This window comes from Homalodisca vitripennis, chromosome 1, assembly GCF_021130785.1.
Source record: "Homalodisca vitripennis isolate AUS2020 chromosome 1, UT_GWSS_2.1, whole genome shotgun sequence".
NCBI classification, from domain to species: Eukaryota; Metazoa; Arthropoda; class Insecta; order Hemiptera; family Cicadellidae; genus Homalodisca; species Homalodisca vitripennis.
The window spans coordinates 175,466,665-175,482,243 of record NC_060207.1 but is presented as its reverse complement, the minus strand read 5'-3'; the positions used below and the strand labels follow the sequence as shown (position 1 = coordinate 175,482,243).

Sequence of the window (15,579 nt, the reverse complement as noted above, 5' to 3'; positions counted from 1 at the left end):
TAATTGGGTTAGTTTTTTATTCCATATGACATGGTAAAAAATGTTCAACCTGACTTTGTCAATGCTTCGTATAGTTTTATAATAGTAAATTGTAATTTATTTGAATTGGATTTTAAAAATACAATTTAAAAAAATGTTGTATTAAATAGTTAAAATTTTTGGGACACCTAAGAATTATATATTATAGCTGGATACAAAATAAAATTGTTAAACAGGTATTGAAATCTTAGAATCTATACTAAGAATTATATATTATAGCTGGATACAAAATAAAATTGTTAAACAGGTATTGAAATCTTAGAATCTATACTAAGGAATCAGTTAAAATTCAGTTTTTATGTCAAAAACTAAAAGCATTAAAACATGTCACTTCACACAGTTATTGTTAATAAAACTCTAAAGCAAAAAGTAAAAATACCAAATTTGATATTTTACTTTTTCTTTATTGGTATTGTAGCACTCGTTTTTATAAACAACGATATTTCAGGATTAAATTTGACAAATACATTTTATAAACTAATACTTACTCCCATTCCACCAGGTGGAGGAGGTCCACCCATCATATGATGTGGAGGTGGTGGTCCTCCATGCATTGGTCCACCATGACCCTGCATCGGACCTCCAGGACCCCCCCAATTTGGGTCCCAGTTGGGTGGAGGGCCACCTCTAAATCTAGGGCCTCTGGGTCCACCAAAGTGAGGGCCTGGAGGTCCACCCCTAAAGCCCGGCGGGGGGCCTCTTGGACCGAATCCCCTACCACGAAATCTTGGCCCACCTCCATGGGGGCCTCCGTGTCCATGAGGGCCGCCTTGAGGTCCCCGAGGTCCTCCTCCTTGCTGCCCTCTAGGGCTGAAATCCATGTGCTGACCACCACGACCTCCTCCTCTACCGCCTCTGTAGAATTAAAGAGAACATTTTTAGAGCCTTTCATATTTTTAACTTATATACCAAATTAAAATAGTACCAAATTACTAAAGATATGAACAGGCTTACAAACACTTATTTGCATAACAGGATATTAATTATATGCATTGTTTAAATCTAAATAACATTGTCAAATAGAGAATATGGATTTATTCCTAGATAAAAGGAAAAGTTTTGAGAAAGGAGCCCATTAAAATTCAAACAATAGACTACTCTTTCAAGATTTGTATGCAATTAAAAAGTTTTATAGATAATTTATATAACTTTTAAAACTTTGAAATGTCATCATTTTGACACGTAAAGTGATATTCAATTTTGTTTACGGGTGAATCTCACCAAATGTAGTAATTTAAGTCCTTGGCAATTTTTTTATAAATAAATATATTATTTTAGGTAAAAGTCTGTTATTTTATTTACCTAAACACATTTCTTTAGCTCTTTAATAATTTAAAACAATAACTCATATGATTTACTTAATTATGCCTTCTTATTGGAAGAAAAATACAAATCGGTAACTGTCTTTGAGCTATCGTCTGCTAATTCACCTCAAAATATAAGTCATAAAACGTATGTTTAAAATAAAAACTATTAGTCAACAATACAGCTAAAGACAGTGGCTCAGTGAAACCAAAGTCCTACAAAAGAAATTTAGTTCATTAATAATAATCAGTTGCCTTTGGTCCTTGTCACCGGGGAAGTCTACGTCAACGACCTACTAGCTACGATCCCGCATAAAGTTAGCAAGACTTGATTTGAGCGGTAAAAATTACGTCTTTGTATGTGAGGCGAATGTATCGAGTTTACTTGCTGTTTTAGTGAAGATTGCATCGAATCCAGAAGCTTCAAACAATTAATATTCAGGTAAGAAACTATCAGTACCTTAATTCCTCAACAAGTCGGTAACGCTATTTTTTTGTAAACTATACAGTTAAAACATTTCTGAAAGCTATCATATGCCGCCTTTGTTCTCAACTTTAAACACGGCAGTACTAGGTTATATCTGAATACTGTATTACAAATCGGTGACGCACAAATCGGCGACGTTAACGATGAGGTATAGCGTTATCGATTTGTTGGAAATACACTTCTAAACTGTGTGACTTGCAATAACTGTTGTTAAATAATTTTTATTTATATAATGTTTGAAAGTTATGATTAAAATTCATTTTAATGTTACTTTTACTTTTTCTAAATTAACGTGATTACTACGAATAGTATAAACAGCCTTTAACAGTTTTCATATGCTCTGTAGCATGTTGATTTAGAACAAACAATTGGATTATAAATTAACAACAAATTTGTTAAATTACTATTTATTGGCATATTGTAATTATAGAAACTTTTGATTTTCCTCAAAAATCTTAAATTAACCAAATCTCTAATACATTTATTTTTAATTTAAAACATACGTTTTTAAAAACTTTGCAACACTTTTCTCTGTTTTTGATTCTAGGTCGTGAAGAACCATGGTACGTTCCTCAAAGCTATCAGCAAAGGAAAAGTATGAGAGACAGAAAGAATTGACAAAGGAACGTCAGCGAAGGTATAGAGAACGAATGAGTGAAGAAAAGAAAGAAGAAAAGAGGAAGTATGACAGAGATCATCTTGCTCGATTGAAAGCAGAAAATAAAATAAAGAAAATATCAGACATGACTCCTAGAGAACAAAGAAAAATGCGAAAGTATTGGAAAGAAATAAATCTTGTTAGAAGCCTGAAAAAGAAATCACTGAAAGAAGTTACAGATACTCCCCCAGCTTCTCCTTTACAGGATGTGAGAGAGGAATCTGAACAAAAAAGAAGAGGGCGCAAAAAAATCCGAAGAGACAAAGCAAAGGCCTATAGAACTATAGCCAAGCAACAAGAGAAGATTAAAGAATTAGAAAAAAGTTAGGAAAGTATAAAAAGCAGTTGCACAGAGAGAAAAAGAAACATTTAATTGACTCATCCCCATCTCCAAGAAAAGAAGTACGTAATATATTAAGAGGTGAAAAAGTCTCCCCGCGAGTGAGGAAACAATTGTTCTTGGGCTATGCCCTGGAAAAACAGCTGAAGTCCCAAACAAAAGAAGTCGCACACTCAAAAATAAAAAATCAAATATTACACAAAGTGGTCGGTAACCAAATATTGAAAAAATACCGAGTACAAACACACTTCAGAGATCTAGTGCCTTATACTGCAAACAAAGTTATCGAAAACAGCCCCAGTACCTCTTTTGAGTATACACGGCCAACTAAAACTTCCATCACTAAAGAATTGTCTGAAAAATTAATGAACTTTTTTGAAGACGACCGTGTGAGCAAAATGTGCCCAGGGAAAAAGGAGTTTGTTAAAAAGGGTGGCATTAAAAAACAAAGAAGAATTCTATTGGACACTTTATCTAATCTTCACAAAAAATTTCAAAAGGAGACTCATGGAAATATTTCGAAGGCATCATTCTGTCGTTCCAGACCCTTTTGGGTTACATTTCCCAAAATGATTGACAGGGAAACATGTGCCTGCGTGAAACACGCAAATATGGATTTGCTAATAAAAGCATTAAAAGTAACTAATGTTATAGCGCAGCGGTCTCCTGCTGAAGTAGTGAAATTTGTTGTGTGTTCAACTGATAGCAAAAAATGCATGTTAAATATGTGTTCACAGTGCAAAAGTAATGAAGTCAAGTTCTGCTATGAAGAAGACTTTTTGGTTAAATACCAGAAGTGGAAAATGGTAGAAGAGCAAAAAGTAATAAAAAATGAAAAGAAAATTGTTAAGAAAACTGTCAAGGTGAAAGAAGTAGCTAAAGTATCTGTCTTAAAAACGTATTTAAAAAACGAGTTAGCTATCTTTAAAAAACATGTTTTTTACGCAAAACACCAGGCAGGTGCTCTAAAAAACAAAATTGTAAATCTTTCAGAAGGAGAGCTTCTCTTCAGATTAGATTTTTCTGAAAATTATGTAGCCAAGTACGAAAAGGAAGTACAATTGGTTCACTTTGGTGCTAGTAAAAGGCAGCTATCCTTAAATACTGGTGTGTGGTATGCTAAAGTAGGTGACACCACAAAGACAACATGTTTTGCCTCTGCCTCCGATAACTTGGACCACCAAGCCCACGCCGTTTGGGGTCACATGAAACCTGTTTTTTTAAACGCATCCCAACAGTTCCCTGCAACTACCGCTGTTCATATATTTACTGACAGTCCATCTAGTCACTATAGAAACAGGATAAACCTTTATTTACTGAAGACTCTTCTGCCAAAATACTTTACCCAAATGGAATCGTTCACCTGGAACTTCACTGAGGCCGGTCATGGTAAGGGGCCAATGGACGGGGTGGGCGGTACTCTTAAAAGGGAAGCTGATAAAAAGGTGTTACGTGGATCTGACATAACTTGTGCCAAAGATTTTGTGGATGCTCTTAGTAGTTTTAACATTGATTTGTATGAGATCCCATCAGCAGTTATAGAAGACTTAAAGTTGGAAGTGAATAACCTCAGCATACCCCTTATAAAGGGGATTATGCAGGTTCATCAGGTAACTTGTGGACTTTGTACTGGCATTATGTATTGTCGTACACTTTCTTGTTTTGAGTGTTCAGCAGAAACATCCTGTAGACACTACAAACTCTCTGAAGTCTTGCCAACTGATGATCAATTATTAATTACTCAAAATAAGATCGATTCAAAACAAAAAAACCTCTCAAAATTGTCAGTTGATGACGTATTTACATCTTCAGAAGACGAAGAGTATATCAACCACTATGACCAACCTGAATTAAAGGAACAAAAGGATTTGACCCAAATGTATAAATGTAACACGAACAAGGAAGATTTTGCAAAGAAAGTTACTTCTGGAGTTCATGTTTTGGTTGAATACAAAATTGACAAAGGAAAGAAATCGAAGATTGAACAATTTATTGGTGTATGTCAGAACGACCTCTCTCAAGAAAATGTCACCGTGATGTTTTTGAAATTTTGCAACAAAGATAACCAATTATATTTTGCTAATGAAAAAGATGTTGTTTCGGTTCATGGTGATCAAATTAAGGCCATATTACCAACCCCAACTGTAGTAATGAAAGGGAATCGGGTTTTTTACAAATTTAAAAAAGCAAATGTGGACTAACTAATTAAATATTACTATTAAGTTTTTAAGTGTTTGTTTTCAATGAAGGATTTTAATATCACACAGGTTAATAGTAACACACTTTATTGTATAAGTTGTAACAAAATATCCTTCTAATTTGTTATTATACTACACTAAATTTAAAAGAAACTTTTCTCAACCAAAATATGTCAAGATGTAAACAGCGTACGATATTTTATTATTTTCTGTAATACTAACTATGCAACATAGTTTTCTAAGATAATTGTGTTGGTTACTAAGATATAATTATTGCATTACTTTTTTGTATCAAGTGCTTTGAATTTATAATATTCTGTTACCCAGTTTTTTCTCAAACTATGATATTAAATATTACACTAAGTAAGACGTTTTTTCAAACAATTTATGTCCAGATATTGTTAACAGCATAGGACATTTTATTATTTGCTATAGTACTAACTATGTAACATATTCTTTTAAGATAATCATATTAGTTATTAGTTTATAATTATTTCAATGGGGTTTTGTATAGAGTGTTTTGAATTTATAACACTTTGTCATCTAGTTTTCATCAGAATATTCTTAAAAAACATCATCTTGACTATTGTCATTTGAGAGTATATGTTATAGATTATAAACATATAAAACTCACTGCGTGCTTTTTCTTACTCCTTATCATTAGAATTCGTTCTGTCACTTTGATTATACAAATCGGTAACCTCGCGACAACTCGGTAACGGCTGCTACAAATCGGTGACGGCTGCTACAAGTCGGTGACGCTCGTGAAATCGGCAATATTGAGGTTATTTTTATCTCTTAATTTTTTTATCCTATAAATTGTTTAGTGTTAAGAACTTATCCTTTCACATATAACAAGCTAGTTAAAGTACTTAAAGAATTTCGGGTTTTATTTGCAAAGTTTGCAATGTAAATGACTAGATGGCTTATAATTTCCACTTAAAAGGCATTAAAAATGGTAAAAATTATTACAAACTTTGTGACAGTAACTGTTTTCATAGTTTTAGGACTTCAAATCTTAAAACAATGATTAATTATTGGTAATAATTAATATTAATACAATTTTATCGTGGATTTTTAAACGTTACCGATTTGTAAAAATATGGTGTCTTGAACTTTGTAAAAATTGAAAAAAAATAGAAATGATTCAAATTTAGCTCTGCTACTCACAAATAACTATTCCTTACAATACGTACTAACAGTTACACCAATAATAACAAACTTCTGATTTAATTGTTTTTATTTCTTTTACATAATCATTTTCTCCTATTTTGTGAGATTCACCCTTACGTGTCTTTTATCACCAGTGTGAAAACTTCCAATGGATTCCATCAAGGAGTTTCCCCCCACTACCCCCACCAAATATCATAGCTAGTTCCCAACACTTACCTAAATAAGAGAAGAAAATTGTGGACGACAGTCATTAAAACCTAACCTTTTAAACTTACAAATGAAATCTGTTCGCTACATAAAACAATCTACGGGTTGGAACATTACCTAATTAAATATACATTATTGTTTATAATTACACTGTCAGCAGCTGGAACAGAATACAAATATACAAAACGGCTCCACCAACCAGGGTTTAAGCTGAGATGAAAATTCTCATGCTACAAGCTCTTCAAACATGTCAGCAAAAATATTTGTCTTGTAGCACTCATTAATAGTATTGGTATTCTGCAAAGATTACAATAGTACTTATCGAAAAACAGTTTGCAGTTCTATAATACTTTAGCCTCTAGAACCAATATTTACATTAATAAATATACTCTTTTTAAAATATTTAATAATTAAGCTCAATGATTAAAGGATATTTTTTGTTAAGAGGTTTTTTTAAGGCATTGTAGTTAGAAAATAAAATTATTAATTTATTATAAAAATATACAAAACACAAAGTATTTTCCCAGTTAAAAAAAAAAAATAAAATTAAGTGGTATGGTTATTTTTTTATAAAACAAGTAACTTTTAACATCAGTTAATCTTTCAAAAACTAATTTGGCCCTACCAACATTATTCAAACTGTAACCTTCTTTGTTTTGTTAACACCAATGTTTCCTCCTCATTGAAATGGACCTCATTGAAATGGTATTAGTGCTTTCAATAGACATAATAAATTAAGAAATTGCTTAGATTTGTTATGCTTAACCTTTCACAAATGTCTGACATTTCAAAATAAAATCTGACTATAACATAACCTCAAATCTCCAGTACTAGTTACAGATGCCAAGATAAGAAGTTTAGAAGTGTCAGCCACGGCACTGTAATATCAGTATTGGAACCGCTGTTATAACAACAAGTATGAGCATTCGTTGTATACTACTCTCGCATCAAAAAGTACAGATAACCTTGTTTGAACATTGACCAAAACCTAACTAGCTGAGTGAAAATCACGGGAGTTAAATTAAAATGTAGCTTATTTATTTCTGCGTCTAGAAATAAATCAATTTGTTAACAAACATTAAATTTAGGTTTTATGTCAGTAAGAACAAAAAAATGGTACCTTTTTTTGCCACTTTACAACCAGACTACAATTTTGAACACTAATAAGCAGGAAAACTTGTAATCCTATGAATACCAATGTTTGACAAGACATGTACAATAGTAGGAACTTAGAGATTGTAATTTGAGATTGTGAGGAACTTCTACAGTTTATGTTCAGCAATGATTTAGTATTAGAAAATAGAGAGTCAAGCCCAACCTTTATAACTAGAAATAGGAAAGAAGTCCTAGACATAACCCTATCTACAGGACTCAAAAACATAAACATTGTAAAGGCCAACAGAGAACTAACAGTGAACAGGAAGAAGACCTTAGAACTGCTTCTGGAGTCGCACTTCCCGGGGGGTCACTTGACTCGAAATGAGGATATTTATTCTCTAATCGAGGGGGGATCCAGCCGGGAGGTTGCTAAAACCAGACAGCGGTTTAACAGAGTATTTACACATGAAAGAATTAAATGGGCTATAAGATCGTTCAAGCCATTTAAATCTCCTGGGGCAGATGGGGTTTTCCCAGCCCTTCTTCAAGAGGGACTGGACATATTATTAAATACTCTATGCATTCTGTTTAGAAGCAGTTTTGCCTTAGGATACATACCAAAAATCTGGAGGACAGCACTGGTGGTGTTTGTACGGAAAAAAGACAGGGATCCGACCAATCCCAACTCGTACAGACCCATAAGCCTAACCTCCTTCATGGTGAAAACTATGGAAAATATAATAAACAGACACATAAGGGACGTAATATTACCAGATCACCCACTTAGTTCCACACAACACGCTTACATAGAAGGTAAATCAACTACCACCGCTCTCCACAGCTTAGTGGGAGAGGTGGAGAACACCTTCGAAAAAACAGGAAGCCCTACTCAGCGTCTTTATGGACATTGAAGGAGCTTTCGACCGAGTAGCATATCAATCCATGACTTTTTGGAGGTCCCCCAGATGTAGTCAAATGGATAGTAGCCCTCCTAAAAAGCAGACAAGTAAAAGCAAAGTACGGAGACGAATATGCCGCAATCACGGCCCAGAAAGGCTGCCCCCAGGGGGGAGTTTTGTCTCCTTTCCTGTGATCAAAGGTAAAAACAAAGGCATGCTGGAACGCCTAATACAAAAAGAACTAAACTTCATAAGCAACTGGTGTCATGGGGAAGGTCTACGGATCAACCCATCTAAAACAAATTTGATTACCTTTACTAGGGAGAGAAAGTTCCAGCTTACACAACCTGTTCTAGAGGGAATCAGCATAAACCAAACAAAAGAAGTGAAATACCTGGGTTTAATCCTGGATGAAAAGCTCACTTGAAACTCCCATATTGAAAACAGGATATCCAAAGTGACAATGGCCCTCGGGATCTGTAGATTTTTTGGATTTAAATGGGGACTTAAACCTAAAATGATATATTGGATTTACGAAACCATAATAAAACCAATGGTCACATATACTGCCTTATTGTGGTGGCCGAAAGTAGAACAAACAACAGCTACTAAAAGGCTACAGAGTCTTCAAAGGCTAGCTTGCTTAAGCATCCCTGCCCAACACTAGCAATTGAAGCGGTCTTGGGATACACTCCTCTGGGGCAGGAGGTGGTGGGAACAGCTGCTTTAATTGCAATGAAGCTTCTAGGAACAAAGATATTGCAAGTATTTCCTGAGGCTGAAATGCTAACCAAAGTATCAGACACAATGGTTAAGAAATACTCCTATGACAACCCATATATCGTCTCTATCGGAAGTATTGAGAAATGGATTAAAAAGGAGGCCTACCCTACAAAAGGAGTCCTGAAGTTTTACACAGATGGTTCACGCCTTGACTGTAGGGCAGGATACGGAATACACGGACCTGGAGTCGACATGGCTGTGCCCCTAGGAAGACATGCCACGGTTTTTCAGGTGGAGGTCATGGCAATAGACTCATGCTCCAGAAGACTCATACAAATGAGGACAAAAGGATTAAAATACCTAATACTTTCTGATAGTCAGGTTGCACTGAAGGCACTTGATACCTGTTCGTTTGATTCGAAAGCGGTCTGAGAATGTAAGAATGCTCTAGCAGAGCTGGCAATGAATAACAGAGTAACACTCGGTTGGGTACCGGGTCATGAAGGCTTTCATGGAAATGAAAAAGCAGACATCCTCGCCAAAAAGGGAGCAGAATCCACAATGGTGGGGCCTGAGCCAGGTTGCGGGATAGCTTTCTCCAACATTAAAGCTCAGGTCAAAGATTGGGAAAAGAGGATAAGACACAATAATTGGAATAGAGCCTCAGGATTAAGACTATCCAAATTGTTTATCTCTCCTTACGTTAAAGGATGGACAGCTCTCTTAGATCAGAATAAGGAGGATATAAGACTAATATTAGGAATGTTGACAGGACATGGCCCTCTAAGGAAGCATCTTATGAAGGTAGGCCTTAGCCAGACTAACGAGTGTAGACTCTGTGGAGAGGAGGAGGCGTCAGCAGAGCACATTTGGTTAGATTGTCTTGCCAGCATAGAAACTAGGAAAAGATATCTGGGAGCATATCTCCTCAGCCCCAAGGATATCGGAGAACAGGAGCCCACAAATCTGATTGGTTATAGCAAAAGCCTCGGTCTTTAAGGGCACAAAATTAAAGTAAGGGAGGCGCAAAGGTCCTTTTAGGACTAAGCGCAGGACAAACTGTCCTTTTCCCTCAGGGGGGAAAAAAATAGTACATGATTTTTCATTATATTCACAATACCAAATTTTAAATGTTAAAAAGACTTCTCAACATCGTTTTTAGATACGTCATGTTTTTTCTTACATTTCTTCTGATTTTCACCTTCAATTCTAGTTTTCATCTCGTCAATACAAACAGGACAATTCGGATTTAACCCTTCAAGCGCTGACTACAAATTCCTATATTTTCCTGTAGCGTGCTATTAGCGTAAATAATTAATTTTTAATTTGTTGAAAGTTCTATTTTATTTAATATTTCCAAAGTTACTATGGGCAGAAAAAACATAAAAACGGAATTTTTTAAAGACTTGTTTTTTTTACAGATTAAAATGTATAACCAAAGAAAAAAGAGGGAATTTGCTAATTTCAAAAATATTTTTGTAAATGAAATACTTCAAAGCATGAAGTGTTTGAAATTGCAGTCAGTCACAATTGTTGAAATAATATAAACGTAAAAAATGTTCAGAAATAACGTAAAATACGCAACTCAACACAGTAACAAGCTAACGCGCAGGTCTCGTAAACAACACTGTTGCCCTCACCACACGGGAAATCCCGTAAGACGCGCCAGTCTGCAGGTCAGAATGGCGTTCAGTTGTTATGACAACCAGTTTCGGATCAGCAACAGTAGGCCGAGAACAATGAATGGAGCGCAGTCATTGTCTTAGGTTCGATCAACATTCTACCACATTCTATCGGCAGTTTTACGAACTATAGTTCAGGACAAAAAATTAAAAATTTGATTGCGAGATTTACCGTAATATGCGTGAAGTGTCATTTTCCCCGCGCGAGTATTCCCGTAATACACGTGGTAAGGGTTAAAGGAGCAAGGTTATTATCTTGTAACCATTTAAAACATTGTTCAGTGTTTATAAAATTATTTTGAGCTAATATCCGCATATTCATCGCCATTGTGCCTTTCGTTGTCACTAGCCTTCTCCTACATAGACGAAATAACAACAGCTGGTAATGACGTCACTAGCAATAGCTGTTAATGATGTCACTAGTCTAAATAAAGAAATCTGACAATGATTACTTATAAATATTTTTACTAGAAATATTTATACGTCAAATGTCGTAGCCTATTCGATAGTATTTGAGATCGATAATTATAATCCGATTTTATTGGTGGTCGCTTATTATACTGTAGCCGAACCATTCGATAATAGCAATTTAGTAATGAATGTAGGTCACATTTTAGTATACCCTTGGTTTTGTCTAACCTACTGAAGTTATGCTAAACTTCTGTGAAACACCCTGCATTTATGGCACAAATCTGCAGAGCAAAATTAAATTTAGCCTATAAATTGTAGCGGATATAATCACCCAACGCTTGCTAGTTTCAAATTGAGTATTAGATATCTCGGGTAGGGTACGATAAGCGGACCCAGTTTTTATATTGAAATTGGTAAATGATATTACTTAATCATAACCATCGATATAATCAATCGATACAAATAGTTTGTTTTATCACTATAAATACTAAATTCATATTTTAATTTAAAACATATGATTGTTATTGGATTTGAAGATGCGAATATTAGGAATCGATGACTACATTCTTCGATATAAAAAACCGGGCTGCTTATCGTACCCTACCCATCCTCCATTCGCCCTTCGCTAATAAAATACTTTTTTCAGAGTAAACAAGTAGGGCTTTCCCCAATACTCAAGAAGGGTTATTATAAAAAATGTTATTCTAATCCTATTAGCCTAGCCTATTAGGCTTGCAGTCAAATTAAACATTAACTAAATCCATTGAATAATTAGTTTAAGCTCTATGAAATAAATTATAGGCATTATAAAAAATATTAGAGTCTAGCAGTAATACCCACCTGCTATTAGGCCAATTAAATTCTGCATGTATACTACTTAGCCTAGTCTATTAATAAATCTCAGCTATTATATTTTGGTTATAGAAACAAAAGCCTTAAGTTAATCATTTTAGCCTCAGAGCCTATCCCGAAAAAGTTTTAGAATCCCCTGGCTGAATCTTAAATATAAATTAAAACTATCAGGCATACCTAAACATGCCACCTCCTCCTCTTCCTCTCTTATTTGGTGGGGGAGGACGATAGTCGTCGTAGTAATCATCTTCATCATTATAATCATCTTCCATAGGCTCATCCTGGTTTTCATAGTCTTCTTCATTTTCATTATCCGAGGACCGGTCGATTCCTGAATCATCCATGGAATGAGCACCCATATTAGCACGGGTTTTGTCTTGTTTCATTACTTTTTAAAAGTAATATAAAGCGTTACTTGCTTTGCAAACCGATGGTACAGTTTACTACACTGAACTATTTATAGATTACTTCATATATAACTAAGTAATACTAAAGCATTACTTTCAATACACTAACACAAGAGTAAAGATTGGAATCACAACTATCCATAGACAAACGAAATAACTCAAGGATGTTTGTGTTTCAAAGGCTTCTAAAACATACTTTAATAAATAGCTTTCATGGACTTTAGGACCAGGATAAGGAAAACACACGGCAACCTAAAGCTTAATCGTATTGCCATGCGACTTGAACAAGTTAAGTTGCATCATTTTATTTTGGAATGTACATACTTATGCAACTTTGGCTACGACATGGAGCACGACACGAACTGTTAATAAAGTATTTAAGTGCAAATACGTGCACTGGACTAGTAGTTAAAAATGGCATTGCCGTGCCTCTATGTCAATACTTACTACAGATAAAAACCAATAAAATCTGAAACGGTATGAAATTTTTTTACGTATAAATAAATGTTTTACTGAACTAAATCTACGCACCCATGACAATCAAAGTTATATCATTATTAAAACCAATTTGAGTAGACCGTTAAAACTTTCTCTAGATCATGTCGATACGACTTTTATACAAATGTCATACAATTCATAGGCTCAGAAGGCATACTAAGTAGACTAGGACAATATTGTACAATTTGTGTTTTAAGATGCACCTTATTATAGTTATGTTATTATTTTATTAAAATAGTATTTTAGTGATAATAAAATATTTATTCATGAGATTTATTTTATTTTTGTTTTAGTTTTGCAATAAAGAAAGTTATACACTTTTATGTAAAAAGTTTTAAGTTAAACAAATTCAGTAAATAATCTCAGTTTTGGGACTAAAATAAAACTACGACTTTGTCAATTGCATAACTAAAAGACATATCAACACAATTTCACGTGACAATGTATTATTATTACGAAAACTAACATTTTTACTTTAAAAACTACATGTCCTTATATAAGGTCTACCTAAAAAAATTCTTTCAAAAATATTGTCCAAGTTTCTCCAATGTGCCTAAAAACACAATAAATCATATGAAATTTATATAAAAGTTATATTGACATACTCAAAGAAAATTAGTAATAGGCTTTATACTTTATTTGCATAATAAGAAAACTGCAGCTTTCGTAAATTATTGACTTAATTACAGTAAAATATTTGATTATTCTCAAATTAATGTTCATAAAGATATGATGTTATTGTTGTTTTTATCTATATTAAATAAGATTTTTATAGTACTGAGCGATCTTTTAGAGATATGTTTTTCACATGATATTAATTTAAATATGGGTGGAAATTTAAAAATTAATACAGCGTTGCAATTTAAAACAGGTGTATGGTACAATATATATTTAAATAGCTTCATATATCTATATATATAAAAATGAATGTTTGTATGTTTGTCCTTTATGGAATCGTGAACTATTGGACCGATCATGATGAAAATTTGTACGTATATGTATTTTTCCATGGAGAAGGTTTATAAGCTATGCCCATCCCTTTCCCGATTCAGGATTCCGCCCCACTGGTTACAGAAATACCCATAAGAAATGCATTGCAGCAAACATATGTTAACGTCTTTTCAAATTTTTAATCAGCTGTTCTTTGTAAACATATATTACACTTATAGTTTTAAAGCATAGAGTAAGCTTAAGAGAAACGACAAATTTTGTTTAAACTGTTTTTGCAATCACTGTTAAACATAGACTTTACTATCCAGATAATACAATTCAAATTTGACGTAAAAATTCACCTTTAACTGCAATATTTATTTAATATAAACCATTACATGCTCATGCTTGATCAGAAGAGTAATGCAGATATCATAATTACTATCTTACGTTGGCTACAAATATAAAGAATGTTATAAAATCAACCTTAGTTGTTTTTTTTGACAGAAGTATGGTTCTCAAAACTCCGTGTGTACATATTCTCTCGATCGAGACAACAAAGCAAGCTCAATCGTGGCATCGGAGATATAACTAATTTAATCTAAAATTTATTATAGTAAAAAAAAAAATTTACTAAGTAATATAAGGACTTCGGTTCTTAAGATTTTCGTGCGAAGCCGTGGGTAACAGCTAGATAGAGGCAGGAATATGGTACATACCTTCATAATACGCCCAAGAGGCTCACGATGGAACGACTATCAATTATCTCAGCAATGTTTAGAATGTGATAGAAAAAGAATAAGTGAATATAGTGTACTGTTTTCAACGGGAAATTGCGTGCGAAGCCGCGGGCAACTTTTGCAAAAAACTATTGAAATGCGCAGCAAAGCGCGCCGGGCCCGCTAGTATATATATATATAAATGAATGTTTGTCCTTTATGGAATCGTAAACTATTTGACCGATAATGATGAAAATTTGTATGTTAATGTATTTTTCGACGGAAAAGGTTTATATGCTCATTAATTTATCTCGCCACCAGGCGGCGCTGCAAAAGTTAAAAGTTTTTAAAGCACCTGCACACTATAAACTGCGATTACGAGACAGTTACGTATATTACATAGCGAAAAACTATTTGAAGGCTCTAAGTTTTGATGTATATTTGTCTTCAAAATAAATTTCTGGTTGAACTTAAAGCTTGAGTGTTAGACCACTTTATAATAAAGTACATGTACGTAGACAATGGCTATAAACATACACTTTTGACAGATTTTCTTGATCGTGGCAACAATACAAATTCTACATCGTCGTTGGAAATATAATTCACTTGAACCAGAAGTGCACATACACGGGCAAAGCTTGCGAAAAGCATGCGAAGCCGCGGGAAACAGCTAGTATTACTATAATTTTAATTGGTAATGTTGTTTTTGTATACAACATTTAGATATTGTTTGTGTCAAATTGAACAGAATATAAATAAATTAAATGTTGTTAAATTATAAGCATATTACTGTATTCTTGATTATTGTTTACTAGTATTAGCACAAAAACGGAATAGTATGTTACTGAAGGGGCTGTTATGTTACGGAAGGGGCTGTATTAGTTTTCTTAGTGATTATTGCGTTTCCGTGGCTTTAAAACGTAATGCTTGTGAAATCACGATAATGTAACTAAC

At 34.0% G+C, this 15,579-nt stretch overlaps 1 protein-coding gene across 3 annotated transcripts in view; it reads right to left on the bottom strand.

Annotated features, from left to right (window-relative positions):
• The window catches only part of LOC124352756 (transcription elongation regulator 1), a 72,627-nt gene extending 59,991 nt beyond the window's left edge, over positions 1-12,636 (bottom strand). For all 3 annotated transcript variants that reach the window (XM_046802415.1, XM_046802413.1, XM_046802414.1), the window contains exons 1-2: positions 12,249-12,636; positions 528-894 (exon numbers count right to left, since the gene is read on the bottom strand). In XM_046802415.1, the coding sequence (XP_046658371.1) occupies positions 528-894; positions 12,249-12,457 (576 nt within the window). In that variant the 5' untranslated portion in view covers positions 12,458-12,636. The remainder of the gene's footprint in view (positions 1-527; positions 895-12,248) is intronic.
• Positions 12,637-15,579: the final 2,943 nt, after the last annotated feature.